Source organism: Staurois parvus, unplaced genomic scaffold (assembly GCF_062004578.1).
Source record: "Staurois parvus isolate SC_StPar_1 unplaced genomic scaffold, SC_StPar_1.0 ptg000607l, whole genome shotgun sequence".
NCBI classification, from domain to species: domain Eukaryota; kingdom Metazoa; phylum Chordata; class Amphibia; order Anura; family Ranidae; genus Staurois; species Staurois parvus.
The window spans coordinates 3,223,983-3,241,854 of NW_028318403.1; the positions used below are offsets into that span (position 1 = coordinate 3,223,983).

General features: G+C 42.7%; 2 protein-coding genes across 2 annotated transcripts in view; one reads left to right on the forward strand and one right to left on the reverse strand.

Moving 5' to 3' along the window:
- PRMT7 (protein arginine methyltransferase 7) overlaps positions 1-1,996 on the reverse strand; it is a 57,535-nt gene extending 55,539 nt beyond the window's left edge. Inside the window, exon 1 of the mRNA XM_089692872.1 lies at positions 1,866-1,996. The gene's annotated coding sequence lies outside the window, so the exon portion shown is untranslated. The remainder of the gene's footprint in view (positions 1-1,865) is intronic.
- SLC7A6OS (solute carrier family 7 member 6 opposite strand) lies at positions 1,974-16,692 on the forward strand. The gene is made up of 5 exons (XM_089692873.1): positions 1,974-2,164; positions 4,182-4,541; positions 8,409-8,603; positions 9,349-9,478; positions 12,914-16,692. Exons 1-5 carry the CDS (start codon positions 2,003-2,005, stop codon positions 13,018-13,020), a joined length of 954 nt encoding a protein of 317 aa, XP_089548999.1. The 5' UTR covers positions 1,974-2,002; the 3' UTR covers positions 13,021-16,692.
- The last annotated feature ends 1,180 nt before the right edge of the window (positions 16,693-17,872 follow it).

The window sequence follows — 17,872 nt, forward strand, 5'->3', positions numbered from 1 at the left end:
TGTAAAGCGCTGAGCAAACTGTTGGCGCTATATAAATCCTGTGTAATAATAATAACAATAATAACACAATTACTTTGCATTGTATGAGTCCTGCTGATTATATGAAATGCAGCTACATCGACATTTAGATGTCAGTGTGAATGTACCCAAACACTGGGAGAGTATTTACTAGAAGAAAGCGCACCAACCTTGTGCATTACCTCATTAAACTGTCATTTATTGAATAAAGAATAATACAAACAAGGAAGTATAACAAACGTTTAAAGTCCTTAACGGAACTCAGGAGAGTAGAACCAGTGCGCGTCACATTACAAGGGTAGACTCTCAAAGTGAGGCTGACGCGTTTCGAAGGGGGGGGGGGGGTCCCTTCTTCATCAGCCTCACTTTGAGAGTCTACCCTTGTAATGTGACTCGCACTGGTTCTACTCTCCTGAGTTCCGTTAAGGACTTTAAACGCTTGTTATACTTCCTTGTTTGTGAGTATTATTCTTTATTCAATAAAATCACAGTTTACTGAGGTAATGCGCAAGGTTGGTGCACTTTTTGTTTCACTTTACAGTATCAGTCGGGCTTCCCCAGCCTTGTTTAGAGCTGCACAACCTTCCAAGCATTGGTGGTCGCAATTTCTTGAACTTTTTCAAGGTTCCTTTCCATCCTTCCACCCTTGTTCTGAGTCGTGGAGTGCAGGAGGTGTTGTTGTTTCGGCTTCCACTGAGATATTTACTAGAACTGGAGAGTACAAGATCTGGTGCAGCTCTGCATAGAAACCAATCAGCTTCCAGGTTTTATTGTCAAAGCTTAAAGCAGAGCTACACCCAAAAGGGGAAATTCTGCTTTTTAGACTGGTCCCCCATCCCCCTTAAAGGAATGGCGCCTTTGGGGAGCGGGTACCTGAAACTGACAGTTACCCACCTAGGTGATCGCAAGCGGAAGTTGTCCTCCTCGCTCCCTCCCATAGTCTTCTTGGACACGTGACAGATCCCACGAGACCATTCAGAAAGTGCAGCGCGACCCGCACATGTGCAGTGGGCACCTGGCTGTGGAGTCGCAAGCTGTCACAGCTGGGTGCCCATACTGAAGATGCCGTCGCTGGGGACACTGGATGGCTGATGAAATGGGCTGCGGGGGGGGGAGGGGGGACAACAACGTGGGATTAATGGACAGGTAAGCATCTGTTTTTTAAAAGTCAGCAGCTACAGTTTTTGTTTATTTGTTCACACCAATCCCATTTCTTACCACAACACACGTCGGAGTTCACAACGGGGGGGGGGTGTAGTATGAAGGGGAGACCCCAGTGGGACTCCATAGATCAGGGGTAGGCAACCTGTGGCTTTCCAGCTGTTGCAGGACTACAAGTTCCATCATGCTTTTGCAAGTCATAGCTGTAACTGTCAGTTTTGTAATGTTGCAATGCCTCATGGGAAATGTAGTTCCACAACAGCTAGAGAGCTGCAGGTTTGCCTACCCCTGCCATAGATCCATGCTGGGGTCAGTACGAGGAGCAAGCATGGGGGGGACAAGCAGAACTTCCAAGCCATGCTAAGCCCACCCATACCCCCCTCACACATTCCTATTGGAGCATCACTTAGATGGGTGGCCTCAGTGACCAATAGGAAAGTGTAGGAGGCGGGCAGGCTTTTCCTGATTGGTCCATAAGAAGAAGCTGGGACTGAAGTGTGAGGACAGAGACAGCTCTAGGTGCCCTCACTGATAACCTGACAGCAGCCCCTCTGTTCTATAATGAGAGTTCCCTGAACACACAGACTGCCATTATCAGGGGTTACCAGCACAGCCTGTATTCCCCCTATACATTCCCTATGGGTCATAATGACTGTCTATGCACGCACAGGGTGATTATCACATACCTCAGTCACACTGCTCAATGACTGGAAGCCACCATCTTCCCACAATCCCCGGCACCGGAAGCACGTGTACTGCCACACACAAGATGGCCGCGCGGTCGGTCGGGGGAAGTGATGTCAATTTCCTCCGCCCAGACAGCATGCAGGCTATGGAGGTGCTGCGAGTGAAGCGGAAGAGGGGAGCTGACCCGGCAGAGGCGCTGATTATTAGCTGCAAGAGACTGCGAGCCGAGGAGGAGGAGAAGAACACCGACCGGGTCACCAGAGAGATCTTCAGACTCGCCGCCACTGTCACCTCACAGGTAGAAGGACTCCGGCTGGGTCAGCTGCACTGCAGGAGGAGCCCAGCGCTGTTTCTTTTTGGCAGAAGTATCCTGGCATGGTCACCTGTCGGGTGGGAGGGTCCAGTGCTGTCACCTGTCAAGAAGGAGGAGCCCAGTGCTGTCCTCTTTTAGGTAGAAGTACCCTGGCATGGTCACCTGTCGAGCAGGAGGAGCCCAGCTGAGTCATCTTTTTCGGTATAAGTACTCTGGCCTGGTCACTTGTCAGGTGGGAGGGGCCCAGCGCTGTCACCTTTTTATGTAAGAGTACCCTGGCATGGTCGCCTGTCAAGTGGAAGAGGCCTGACGCTGTTCCCTTTTAGGTAGAAGTGCCCTGGCCTGGTCACCTGTGGGGCGGGAGGAGCCCAGTGCTGTCGCTTGTCGGGTGGCAGGAGCCCAGCTGGCTCACCATTTTAGGTGAAGTGCCCTGGCCTGGTCACTTTTTGGGTGGGATTGGCCCAGCGCTGTCCCCTTTTAGGTAGGAGTACCCTGGCATGGTCACCAGTTGTGCTGGAGGAGCCCAGTGCTGTCACTTTTTTAGGTAGAAGTAAAATGGCCACCTGTCGTGCGGGAGGGGCCCAGCGCTGTCCTCTTTTAGGTAGAAGTACCCTGGCCTGGTCACCCGTCAGGCAGGAGGAACCCCGCCGAGTCACATTTTAACATAGAAGTACCCTGGCCTGGTCGCCTGTCGTGTGGGAAGAGACCAGCGCTGTTGCCTTTTAGGTAGAAGTACCCTGGCATGGGCCCAGTGCTGTCGCTTGTTGGGCAGGAGGGGCCCAGCGCTGTCCCCTTTTAGGTAGACGTACCCTGGCATAGTCGCCTGCCGGGCGGGAGGAGCCCAGTCGAGTCGCCTGCCGGGCGGGAGGAGCCCAGTCGAGTCGCCTGCCGGGCGGTAGGAGCCCAGTCGAGTCGCCTGCCGGGCGGTAGGAGCCCAGTCGAGTCGCCTGCCGGGCGGGAGGAGCCTAGCCGAATCACCTTTTAATGTAGAAGTACCCTGGCCTGGTCGCCTGTCGTGCAAGAGGAGCCCAGCACTGTCACCTGTTGGGCGGGAGGTTTTGTTTATTTTGTTTATTTGAACCTTTGGCATTCCTTTCAGACATGACTGAAACATTTAGACTTCGTTCACACCATGATGCAGAGACGTCAGTTTTTCTGCACACATTCTGCTAGGGCAAAAATAATCAATTGTTCCCTATGTTCCCTGTTCACACTACAACACTAGTATTATGTGTGGATTTTTTCTGCGCAGGAATCTGCAACATGTATAAAACTCACTGAGATGCGAATGAAAACTGATGTAAACTCATGTCCCTGCAAGTGAAATCTGCGTGGTTTTCCTATCGGTTTTATGTATGTATGGTGTGAATGAGGGCAGTATTTTTTTTTTTTTTTTATGAAGCAAAGATCAAGAACATGGGACATGACCTCAAGTTAGCTGGAGAATAGTACAAAACTGATCTTAGAAAGTATTATTTTACTGAGAGGGTAGTTGATGCTTGGAATAGACGTCCTGCGGAGGTGGTGAGTCAGTCAAAACATGGATTCAGACATGCTTGGGAAGAAACATAGATCTATATATATATATATATGTGTGTGTGTGTGTGTGTATATATGTGTGTGTGTAATATATATATATATATATATATATATATATATATATATATATATATATATATATAAATAAATATGTAGATGTGATGGACCACTTGCTCTTTTTTCTGCCGTCACGTTTCTATGTATTGCAAGTATAAGAGTCATGGAACACTTGTGATCCTGCTGCTGACAGCAACTCACAACCAACAGGATCACTAAAGAGAGCTCTCATCCCCCTCTACAGTGCCACCTCCTTGCTGGCTGAAGTACTGCAGAGTCTCAGTTGCCAGCAAGAAGTGGCACTGCTAGGGCATGTGACTGCAGTCATGTTGTAGGTGAATTCATCCGGTAGAGGCTTATGTTTGGAAATGTTGACCCTGTTTGTGTTTTCTCTCTCTTTAATTAGGATGAGCCTATTCAGAAGTATGTACACGAAGCTATGTCCCGTGACCGGGCTGCCCTGGCACTTGATCCCTCTGCAGGGAGCTTCCAGCGAATTCAAAAAGACCTGCGAGCTACGAAAGAGACAGAACGCCAAGAAAGTAGATACCGCTTGATATCTAATCTCCGCCCAAAATGTGATGGTGAGGATAGCAGTCCAGGAAACAGTCAACCTGCCAGCCCTGTGATAGACCAGAAGCCTGTACCAGGGAAGGTGGAGGCCTCTGCATGTGAAAATCCAGACTCCCAAATCAATGTCGGTGGCAGTTTCCAAGTCTTTGACATGGTGCATGAGGAAGCTGAAAAAGAAAAGGATAGTTTGAAGGTCAGTGTTTGGCTAGTGGAAATGTGTTTGAATATCAGACATAAAGGAGCCTTTCACTCCTGTTTGGACAATGTCAGAGTTTTGTTTGAAAAACTAGAAGACTGCATGATGCATAGAGCACAGATTTAACTGCCTCCCGCCTGCCGTATAGGGAAATGACGGACGGGCGGGAACTCTTGTTCTGGGAGGACGTCATAGGACATCCTCCCACTCTAGCTGTGCATAAGGGGTGCACCCCAAGGGTGCCAATGATGTAGGCTTTACCATGTGGTTAGCTGTGTCCAATCACAGCTTTTCACATGTAAACAGGAAATGCAGGTTATCGGCAGTCCTCTCCTCACACTGACAGCATGTGAGGAGAGCCTGTAAGCAGCATTCCTCAGAGGGGACATTTACACTGATTATCAGTGCAGCCTCATCATTACTGCCTTTCAGTACCCAGATGTGCCACATATCAGAGCTGCCTTTCAGTGCTCATTATTGATGCCTGTCAATGCCCATTGGTGCCACCTATCAGTGCCCATCAATGATGCCTGTCAGTACTCATCAGTGCTGTGTTTCAGTGCTGCCTCATCAGCACACATCAGTGAAGGAGAAAAATTACTTATTTACAAAATTTTATAACCGAAACTAAGAAAAAAAAATTTTTTTTTCAAAATTTTGTCTTTTTTAGTTTGTTTAGCAAAATTATAAAAAACCCAGTGGTGATTAAATACCATCAAAGGAAAGCTCCATCTTTCTTAAATGATAAAATTTAGTTTTGGGTACAGTGTTGCATGATTGTGCAATTGTCATTCAAAATGCAACTGCACTGAAAGTTGGCCTGGGCAGGAAGGGGGTGAAAGTGCCGGATAGGCAAGTGGTTAATAAGTAGGCAAGTGTGTAGGATCCCATTTGAATCAGATTTATCATTGAGATTTACCTTTTTAACATGAAGCAATAGGACACGTCAGCATAGCCAAATCCATTGTATTATTATTTTAAAACAAATCCTACTTATTACTAAAAAAAAATCTTATTTACAAGGGAACTGAAGGGAAAAAAAACAAAAAAGAAATTATATTTCTGCTTATTAACTCTTGAATGAGGTGGCTGCGTTCAATTTTTTTTTCAAAGCTTCTTTTGCTTTATTCTAAACTGTTATTCCTGCAGATAACACACTTCTTGTCCTTTGGTATCAGATACATCACCCCCTCCACTGTGTCTATGGCGGGAGTCTTGGTTGTCACCCTAGGCTGCTCTTCCTTAAATGTTTCATGTTATTAGTGGCAGCAAAATGTCCATAACTGGAAGATAGGCCCTGTTTGTCATACTGGCAGCGAGGTACAGTGCCTTGAAAAAGTATTCATACTCCTTGCAATTTTCCACATTTTGCCATGTTACAGCCAAAAAGGTAAATTTATTCTTTTGGGATTTTATGTGACAGAACAACACAAAGTGGCAGATAATTGTGAAGTGGAAGGAAAATGATAAATGGTTTTCAAAATTGTTTTTACAAATATCTGAAAAGTGTGCATGCATTTGTATTCGGCCCCCTTTACTCTGATACCCCTAACTAAAATCCAGTGAAACCAATTATCTTCAGAAGTCACCTAATTTAGTAAATAGAGTCCACCTGTGTGTAATTTAATCTCAGTATAAATACAGCTGTTCTGTGAAGCCCTCAGAGGTTTGTTAGAGAACATTAGTGAACAAAACATGAAGGCCAAGGAACAAACCAGATGGGTCAGGGATAAAGTTGTGGAGAAGTTTAAAGCAAGGTTAGGTTCTAAGAAAAAAAAAAATTCCAAGCTTTGATCATCTCATGGAGCACTGTTCAATCTCTCATCCAAAAATGGAAAGAGTATGGCACAGCTGTGAACCTAAAAAGACATGGCTATCCACCTAAACTGACAGGCCGGGCAAGGAGAGCATTAATCGGAGAAGCAGCAAAGAGGCCCATGGTAGCTCTGGAGGTGCTGCAGAGATCCACAGCCCAGGTGGGAGAATCTGTTCACAGGACAACTATTAGTCATGCACTCCACAAATCTGGCCTTTATGGAAGAGTGGCAAGAAGAAAGCCATTGTTGAAAGAAAGCCATAAGAAGTACCGTTTGCAGTTTGTGAGAAGCCATGTGGGGGACACAGCAAACATGTGGAAGAAGGTCAGATACGATTGAAATTGAACTTTTTGGCCTAAAAGCAAAACTGTATGGTGGAAAACTAACACTGCACATCACCCTGAACACACCATCCCCACCGTAAAACATGGTGGTGGGAGAATCATGCTGTGGGGATACCTTTCTTCAGCAGGGACAGGGAAGCTGATCAGAGTTGATGGGAAGATGGATGGAGACAAATACAGGGCAATCTTAAGAGAAAACCTGTTAGAGTCTGCAAAAGACTTGAGACTGGCACATATATTTACCTTCCAGCAGGGCAACAACCCTAAACATACAGCCAGAGCTACAATGGAATGGTTTAAATCAAAGCATATTCATGTGTTAGAATGGCCCAGTCAAAGTCCGGACCTAAATCCACTTGAGAATCTGTGGCAAGACTTGAAAATTGCTGTTCACAGATGCTCTCCATCCAATCTGACAGAACTTGAGCTATTTTGTAAAGAATGGCCAAAAATGTCACTCTCTAGATGTGCAAAGCTGGTAGAGACATCCCCAAAAGGAATTGCAGCGAAAGTAGGTTCTACAAAGTATTGACTCAGGGGGGTTGAATACAAATGCATGCCACACTTTTCAGATATTTATTTGTAAAAAATTGGGAAAACCATTTATCATTTTCCTTCCACTTCACAATTATGTAGCACTTTATGTTGGTCTATCACATAAAATCCCAATAAAATACGTTTACGTTTTTGGTTGTAACATGACAAAATGTGGAAAATTTCAAGGGGTATGAATACTTTTTCAAGGCACTGTAAGTGTGTGTTCAGAGTCAGGAGAGGAAGCAGTTTTCAAAGCACTGCAATAAGGTAAAAAAATGTCCTATTAGTAGTATCGCCCCCTCCAAATGCTTGCCTGAGTCCTGTATCAATCCAGCATTGTGCCTGTCTAGCCGGAGCCATTGGTTTCTGCTGCTCTTAATCAAATTCAGTGAGTGGGGGCAGGGCTGAGCCAAGCTGTGTGTCAATAGATTGGGAGCAAGCCTGCAGGTATGCCACCATAGGAAGTGGCTCCTTATGGCGACTCATCGCGAAGAGGAGAAGCCTAAGGAGGGACCCTAGAAGAAGACTATGCGGACAATAGCATTGCACAGAGCAGGTAAGCATGTTATGTTTTTTTTGTTTTTTCTTTTTGTTGTAGGTCTTTTGTTTATAGTGCAAAAATAAAAAAACACAGAGGTGATCAAATACCACCAAAAGAAAGCTCTATTTGTGGGAAATAAATGAGAGAAATTACATTTATGTACAGCATTGCATGACTGCGCAATTGTCAGTTAAAGTAACGCAGCACCATATCGCAAAAAATGGCCTGGTCAGTAAGGAGGGCAAGTGGTTAATTGAGGCAAGTACACACTATAGAGGGATATGCTTTGTTCATATTTCATGTCCAAGGTTTACAACCACTTTAAGCATCCATTCATTGACTAAGCTGTGTATAAGATCGTTTATAGTCCTGGTGGTATGGCAGAGTAAAAACCTGCTAATACCGCCTAACAATTTCAGTAATACGCAGATCAACCTTACAAATTTTCCAGATGTGTTTTTTCCCCTTTAACAATAAAAGTAACTTTGAGGGCCTATGTAAAATAAATATTAATAAGACTTGGGGCTGGATTAAATGCCATTATTCAGAATTCTATACTCCTTTTTTCTTTTTTTTTTTTTGTATGAAAAGGACATAATGACAATATTACCTTCTTGATTTGCAGGAGAGCGACCCTGAAACAATTACTTGTAACTCTGTGAAAATGATTCGGGAGCGGCTGACTTTGTCTGATGCAGGATCAGAGCACAGGGAGAACCCAGATGAATTTGTTTACGACATTTATTATGCAGAAGCTACTCCACATAACTGGATCCAGGACATTCTGTCTGTTCAGCCATACTCCAATGAGCAGGAACTGGTAAGAAGTACAGTTTAAGGACCAGGGATGTGCAATTTCTATCGCCTGACGCCCGGGACATGTAGTTCTGGGAGCCGGGCAGGTAGTTTTTTATTTTTGCCTTTAGTCCTGCTGCGGGTAAGCAGCAGGGCTCACCTGTCAGGTGGAAGCATTTGGGCGGCACCCAATTGCTTCCACACAGCCCAAAGTGTTAGCCTCTCCTCCCTGCCCGCTATATGTCCCAGGCTCTGCTTGCCCACCTGCGGGCCCAGGACTGGCTCAGTGTGCGCTGGCGGGATGTGGTATATGTGAGGGAGGAGAGCGAACATATCCTCTCCCCTCCTTCTCCTGACCCAGAAGTGATGTGACGTCAATTTTGTGTCCACGTTTTACACATTCCCTGTCATTGAAGCCGGGAAAGAATGTAATGCGGTGCGAGAGAGAGCCTGTCACCAAAAAAAAATCATCAAATAGGGGACTTTTTGTCTCATATGTGATTTTAAAAAAAAAAAAAAGGTTAAGTAAATTTTTTTATTTTTTTTTTAATTTCCTTCTTTCTACATAGATTTCTTCTTGCAAATTCCTGTTCAACTCTTTCAAAGGCAATGGATGGCTTTAATCTGTGCTATCAATTTATGAGCTACCAGCCCTCAACCATTTAAAGATTTTTCTGTAGCATTGGTTTTTCTGAATCTGACACTTCAGTTCAATTTTTAGCAAACTATTGCAACTAAAGTAACTCTCTCATGATTTTTTTCCTTGGCAGCTGCCTGAAGATCATGAGCCAGAGGAAATTTATGATGATGAGGATGATGAGAATGAGGAAAACAACTGGAGAAATGACTATCCTGATGAAGAAGATGAGGACAACAGTGACAAGGAGGAGAGATACATGGGTAACTAACATTATATCAGCCTTTACTTATTAGTATTGAAGCCATTTATACTACAACTCAGTTTCCCTGGCCTGGGGACAATGCACCTCTATCTTGCGGGTTTTTTGGGGTGTTTTTTTTTTTTTTTTTTTTTTTTTTTTTTTTTTTTTTGCGGATCCTTTTAACTACTTGCTTCCCAAGCCTATTCTGATTCTTCTCTCCTACATGTAAAAATCGTTTTTTTTTTTTTTTTAACATACTGTCACCAGTGCAGTACAGTGTCATCATATGACTGGTGTGGTGGTGATCAGGGATACTGACTGGTGACATCTGTAAATTTAATAAATATACAGTATTTTCTGGCGTATAAGACTACTTTTTATACTTAAAAATATACCCCAAAAATTGGGGGTCGTCTTATACGCGGGGTATAAAATGTGAACCTTGAGTTTGTTTGGGTCAAGCTGGCTGGATGTGTGGTAATACTGTACATACAGTATACCATGCTGAGCCAAGCTGGCTCAAAACAAATGTCCCTATGACAGATTAATCTGTCAGCCCGCTGGATGTGCGGTATATACAGTATACTGCACTGAGCCAAGCAGTTTCAAAACGTACCGGTACGTCCCTACTGTAATCAGCCCACTGGATGTGTGTATGTACGGTAGCTGCGGCTACATACAGTATACACTGGGCCAATCACGCTGAGTGATGTATTCTACTAATGAATACAAAGCCTGCTCGGATTGGCTGAGTCAGAGAGGTGGGCTGATGATGTCACAACCTCAGCCAATCCGAGATTTCATTCATGAACTTATGATGTCCGAGGATGAACATGAGGATTTTGAAGGATTTTAAGTACCCGTAAGTCATAACCATTTCAATTAAAAAAAATCTGATGTTTTTAAATGGTGTTACCTCGGAAGGGGGGTAGTCTTATACGGCGAGTATAGCCCAAAACCTATGTTTTAGCTGGAAAATTAGGGGGTCGTCTTATACACCCAGTCGCCTTATACGCCGGAAAATACGGGTATATCTTTTTTTTTTTTTTTTTTTTTCTTTTTTTTTATTAAATCTTTTTCAAATTTTAAAACTTTTTTGTTTTTCTGTTTTACATACTTTCATCAGTGTAGTTCAGTGTCACCATAGTGATACTACTAATCTGGGAAAGCGATCAGTGATTTTTATTTTTTAAATTGTTTTTAATTTACTGGTTTTGCTTATAGCAGTGATGATCACTGTTTATAAGCGATCGTTTTAGCTGTCCTGAATGACTTTCATTCATTATTATTAAATGTTTGTTAAACAAATGTTTCATTCTCATAGTAGACACGAAACGTAAATGGTTTTAAATATAACATACAGGTTTACACTTACCTGCTGTGTGCAGTGGAATACAGGGTGGCCCCGAACCCTCTTTTCTTAGATCTTCTGCTGGCTTTCCTTGCTCCTCCCCTCCACTGAATGCTCTCCTAGCCACTTTCTGTGGGGGCACCCGTGCAGACTTGCACCTGAGCCTTGTCTGCGTTTATTGACTTTATGTTCACACACATGCACGAATTTCACACAAAGTTAACACCCCAAATGCGTTGCAATCGCAGTGCGGTTTGCCCATACTGGATCACATGGTACAAAACGACCTGCGTGCTGCTCCAAATAAATGGTGCCTGCACTTCTTTGGTGCCATGTGGTGTGATTTGAGCCCATTAAAAAGGAATGTGTTCAAATTGCATTGCACTAAATTGCATGTGGATTGCACGGGAATGTGGTGCGTTTCCTATGCGATTCACGTATGGGTTACAGTGTGAACCAGAGCTGACACGGACAAAAGAACTTGGCCCCGCCCCTTCTCCCTCGTCACTGCCTTGATTGACAGCAGCAAGAGCCAATGGCTCCCACTGCCTCAGCAGAACCCAAGAGACCAGGAAGTGAGTGGGGAGAAGAACTGCAAGTAGGCACAGTGTAAGATCGAATGGGGGCTTAGGTAGGTAAAAGGGGGGGGGGGGTGAGGAGGGATACCGATGCCTAAAACGAAACATATTTTACCTTTTAATACAAGGAATGCATTAATGTAAGAAATGCTTAGGCTTTATAAGCACTTTAACTCTAAAAATGTAGAAACCTAAAACAAAAATTATTCTAAGGAGATTGAAAGGCTGCCATAGCTGACTTCTGACTATACTATATACTAGTTGCTGTGCTCTCATGTTGGTGTTTTAATTTAACCACTTCCCGTCCGGCCCATGTGTATAAACAGCCAGATGGGAGCAGTGCAGGGGCGGATTGTCATTCATAAACGGCACCCGCCATTTTAGCCTGAGCGCGCGGCACTGATCGCTGTACGGGACCTCTGTGTGAGGTCCTGATCATGTGATCATTAATTGGCCAGTCAGTGATCACATGAATAGTAGTAAGCATCACTGCTTACTACGTGTGAAATCTGTGAATGATCACAGAGGATACATGGTACAAGGCTATTCACAACAGCCTTGTACCATGTGACAAGCTGTGACCAATCACAGCTCTTACAGTATTTCTCAATGGCTGCAAGCATTCAGCCAGAGAGAAAGAGAAATTATTGCTTTTACAGCCTTTATTGGTGTAAAAGAAATCGGTGTAAAAAAAAAAAATCATCACCCCCCCCCCCCCCCCCCCCCCCACAAGTAGTACAGTGTCACTATGGTGTTATGAGGTTTTAACTTTTAACACATTTTTATTTTCAAAATTTTTGGAATTTGTCATTTCTATAGCAAAAAAAAAATCCCAGTGGTGAATAAATACCACCAAAATAAAGTTTTATCTGTCTCAAAAAAATTCATATGGTTAAAGTGTTGCATGACCGCACAATTGTCATTCAAAGTGTGACAGCTTTGAAAGCTGAAAATTGGCCTGCACAGGAAGGGCGTAAAAGTGTCCGGACTTGAAGTGGTTAATGATTTAAAAATCCAGAGCAAGTTTTGAAATAAGGACTTTCCCTTAAAAGTGTTGGGCCATCTATTCCCAAAACTATGATTTCATAGTTATGACAGGTGCATGTTTTGAAGCCTAATACAGTCATGCATTATATGATTTAAATACCAAGATAAAAAGAACCGTCCCTAAATATTCACATTCATGTGTTGAATGTGAATATTTTTGGCCCTTCCCCTTTAATTCATATGGAGATTTTTAAGTAACACAGTTTCACGCCATTCCATGGGCATGCACAGTTTTAAAGCGTGACATGTTTGGTATCTATTTACTCGCCGTAACAGTCTCTTTCATATTTTACAAAAAAATTGAGATATATATATATATTTTTTTTTTAATCCGTGTATTTTTTTCCAAAAAATATATATTCATTTTAAAAAAACTGCACATTTCGGTTTTCGCCCAAGTGCATTTAGAATTTTCGGTTTTGGCACCAGAATTTTCATTTCAGTGCAGTAGTTCTTATTCTTATGCTTTCTTGTGCAGGTTATTATGAAGACAGTGATGAGGAAGATGGACACAGAGGAGACTCCTGGACGGTGTACAGGCAGAAGGCCATGAGGGAGTTGAATGAGGAAGGGGAATATGACTAATGTGTTCTCCTGTGCTTATAGAGGGTATCTCTCTGATTTGGATGAAGAACAATGGTCTGTTTTTAGACTACATTTACTAAAGACTGAACTGTTCAGGTTTTACCTTGTAGCTGCAGCTGAATTGTAACTCTGTATTCCTGTTTATGGGGAAGAAATTGTTTGATGTATTAGTTCTCATGCTTTGAACATTCTAGTTTGAAGATTTTCAGAATACCCACATTTTTACCAAGTATAATTTTCTTTGTCAAAATTTTTATTGAAACACAGATCAATACAAAACAACTGTTTGCCCGCACAGGAGTTACAGATCAAATAGTAAATGAGTAAACAGGCGGTATCTATCACATTTTCAGAGCATAAAAATCATTACGGCGCCGTCCTGCGACCGAGATCACAGTGCTGCTTCAATGTCCCAGAAGCAAGTCTTGAGAGGACAAACAGTAGTCAATAGTGACAATACTCTCTAACATTTCATTTAACAAGAGGGAGAGAACAGAGGAGAAAAATAAAAAGAATATGAAAAGAAAAACAGCAAAGCCAGGAGCGTAGAGAAAGAAGAGAGGTAACATCCTGCAGGCCTGGGTCTCAGCTGAGGGATAGATAGCCCCTAAGCCCAACGGGGATAAGGTAGGGAACTCATAAGTCCACCAAGGACACCAAATTTTAGCATGGGAATCGCATACAATGCTGGCCATATTTTCATGCAACATCAAGGTGGTCGGGGTATGCTTAACCTTACAGAAAGGGACAGACGGTGATCTCCATGCTTTGGCAATAACCTGTTTAGCGGCTATGAAAACATAGGTGGCTAGCTTTTGTTGGTGGGCATACAATCCCACAATCGGGCAATGAAGCAAGGATGATTTTGCATCCTTCAGGATGGGAACGTGGAAGATAGAGTATAGGAGACCGAATACTCTGGACCAAAACCTAGTGAAACGTGGGCATGACCACCAGGTATGAAGAATATCACCTTGCATTCCGTAGCCGTGGAAACATCTGTCCGGAAGATCGGGGTTAGCACATGCAATGCAGGCAGGAACCCAATACCATCGCTACCAATTATAATTTTCATGCAAAAGCCAATCACATATATGAGCACAGATGGGCCTGATTTACACTGGCAATAACATACCTACTGTTTATGGGACATTTAAAGTGACAAACATGCTTACCTGCTTTGTGCAATGCAGAGCAGTCCAGTTGACTCCTGTCCTCCACCGGGTGCCAAGCATAGAAAGCACTTCTTATGGTGGGCACTTGTGTGGGCTCATTCCTGAGCAGGGCTGTTTGCATCTATACAGACACACAGCGTGGCTTGCACAACCCCCTCGTTTACAGGTTTTGACTGACGGCAGCAGGAGCCAGTGGTTCCCCCTGCTCTTAACCAAGCCTGAGAGAGCCAGGAGAGGGGAGAAGAGCTGCTGCAGACATGCACAGCGCTGGATCAAGATCGGGCTCAGGTGAGTATTTGGGGGGGGGCTGCATGTAAAAGTTGTTTTACCTTGATGAAGAGAATGCTTTAAGGTAAAAAAAAAGCCTTTAACATTACAACCAGCGATTTTTTTTTTTTGATTTTTTTTTTTTTTTCCCCCCTCTATATTACAAAATTTGTAATATGATGGAAATTTCACTGGGCTGCATAATCACAATGTAAAGGGGCCTTTACACGCTTAGGCTCCATGCACACTAGCCTTTTTTTAAGCGCCTAGTAGCTGGTATTAGCATTTTTGTTCTGCTCCTAGAAGCTAAATAGTTTTATCCAATGTGTCTATGCACACTACTTTTTAGCTTCAGTGTCTAAAAAATTTTTTTTGTAGTTTTTGGAGCATTTTTCCAATAGAAAAAAAAAACGCTACTAAAATGCTCCTAAATGCTTTTTTTTTATAGCTTTTTTTTTTTCTCTCTTATTTCCTCTACATGTACTGTAAAAATACCAATAAAATTCTAATGCTCTCAACCGCTTATAAAACAATACTAAACAAAATGCTATTACCAGCGTTTGTTTTTTTGTTTTTTTTAAGCTTGGAAAAAAAAAAAAATAACAACGCTAGTGTGCATGGAGCCTAAACACATTTTTTTTTTTTCGTGCACTTGGAATGTATTTAGCTGATTTAAACTGCCTGTACAGGTGGGCTTTAGTAGAAGGCTGTCTAGATAGCAGCTTGTGACTTGTTTTTGAAGGTGCATGCTCCGGGGCTCTTGCGCTTATCCTGGCCTTACTGCCTACTGACTGTGTCCTAGGACAAGTATGAAGCCAGTGAAGTATGGGTGCAGCTGATAAGCACATACTTTGTTTTAGATTCTCACCAGTATGTGAGGGATCATTCAGGATGACCGCTCTGGGGTATGTACCTTCAAAAACAAGTCTGTGATGGTAGTCCTGTATTTCTGACACGACGGGTCCTTTTTACATTACTCAAGTAAATGTGAACACTACAGGGCATTGTATTTTGTGGGTGGGAGGAGGACTTCATCCCAGCTCATACGCAATACAGTGGAGCTGACTTAAAAAAAACAAATTGTGCAAAGGCAAAATCTGTTCTATTCAGTGGCGTTGTGCTTTATTAATGTCTGTTTTCATCAGCACCTATACAAGTTATTAGGATATTGGTTCTATTTTGTTTTTTTTATAAGGTCATATAAAAATAAACTGTATTTTGTAGTTTTAGTTGGGAATACATTTTGACAATGTGCTGTGTAGTTCTTTCTTAGTGTTTTAACTGATTTTGATATCATTACTGTAAGATGCTAAACCCCTTTCCACCACTTCTCACAGCCTGCAACCCCGGGAGGTGGAGGTTGCAGTTTTGATCATGCGACCTCCTGTGATTTGGTCCTTACAGTTGTCACATGATTGGAAACTTGCCCTGATGCCTGCTGAACATGTGAATGCTGTGATTGGCTTTCACATAGTTCACATGATCAGCAACCCATCTCACTGGTTCCTGATTAGAGACTGGGGGCTGCTGATAGCAGCTTGGTTAATGTTGATGGAACATGCTCTTAGCACAGACCCTCAGACTACTATGGGCACATGTGTGGCAGCTAGGCATGACGGCCCACCCACCATGCCATTGCACTATATGTTATGGCTCTGGTAAAAAAAAAAAAAAAACTAGAAAGCATTTCTATCTATACTGTGGACTTATGTGTAATACGTCACGTATCTTGTAATGTTTACAGGAATACAGTATGCACCGACGACGTCATTGTGTAACATGTCCAAGCAGGTAGAAATTTACAGCACACTGCAGGCAAGTGCGTACAGAAAAGTGTCTATTTAGGGCTATACAACACTGGTGATCTGTTTGTAGGAATTCACCAGAGGAAGGATTACTTTGAAGGGCACAGCGTTGTCACTCCTTAGCCTCTGGTTTGACAGCGAGTGATACCTCCAGGCTGAACTGTCAAGGGAGCGATGCATACAAAGCAGGTATGTGTCCTCTGTGTATTTTCTGGAAAGCAATTGCTTGCTGACATCAGGATCACCAGTGTGACGTGGCTCTTATGCTTAATGTTGTGCACAGCAGATGTCTGGTGGCAGTGAAAGGATCCTTCTGTTGGTGCTCCACAAGTCCAATGTAGTAACATGGGAAACAGCTGTACGTTCAAGATTTGTTCTGTAATGTGTCATCTATATTCTGTGTTGAATAAAACTGCTGAATGCTTGCTCTGGTTTTGACTTAGTGGTGCAACTAAACGAAAATTCAGAATGCACTTGCCCGAAAACCAAAATGGACTGTAAAAAAAAAAAAAAAAAAAAAAAAAATATATATATATATATATATATATATATATACAGTTGTGTTCAAAATAATAGCAGTGTGTTGAAAAAAGTGAATAAAGCTCAAAATCCTTCTAATAGCTTTTATTTCCATCCACACAAATGCATTGGGAACACTACACATTTTATTCCAAATCAAAACATGATGAAAAATATATCAAATTTGTGTTGTTCCTCTAAAAAAAATTGAAGAAAAGTGAATATTAGACTGTTCAAAAAAATAGCAGTGTTTGTATTCTTCTTTACAAACTAAAACATTCACTATATAAACTGAAAAATGTTTGAAGATTTTGCTTTCCTTTGAATCACTTAATGAATATTTTGTTGTATAAGCACTGTTTCTGAGAACTGCTGTACATCTGTGTTGCATGGAGTCAACCAACTTCTGGCACCTGTGAACAGGTATTCCAGCCCAGGATGATTGGACTACATTCCACAGTTCTCTATTTCTTGGTTTTGCCTCAGAAACTGCATTTTTGATGTCATCCCACAAGTTTTCTATTGGAATAAGATCCGGGGATTGGGCTGGCCACACCATAACCTCAATCTTGTTGGTCTGGAACCAAGATGTTGCACGTTTACTGGTGTGTTTGGGGTCGTATCAGTCCACAAAATGTTGCGCCATTTCTCTTTAGGCCAGTCAATGTGCTCTTTGACAAATTGTAACCTCTTCAGCACGTCTTTTTTCAACAGTGGGACTTTGCGGGGGCTTCTTGCAGATAGCTTGGCTTCACATAGGCGTCTTCTAATTGTAACAGTACTCACAGGGAACTTTAGACCTTTGATCTTCCTGGAGCTGGTTATTGGCTGAGTCCTTGCTATTTTGGCTATTCTTCTATCCATTCGAAAGGTAGTTTTTCGCTTTCTTCCACGTCTTTCAGGTTTTGGTTGCCATTTTAAAGCATTTGCGATCATTTTAGCTGAGCAGCCTATTATTTTCTTCACTTCTTTATGTTTTCCCCTCTCCAATCAACTTTTTAATCAAGGTACGCTGTTCTGAACAATGTCTGGAACGACCCATTTTCCTCAGAATTTCAGAGAGAAATGTACTGTAACCAGCATGTA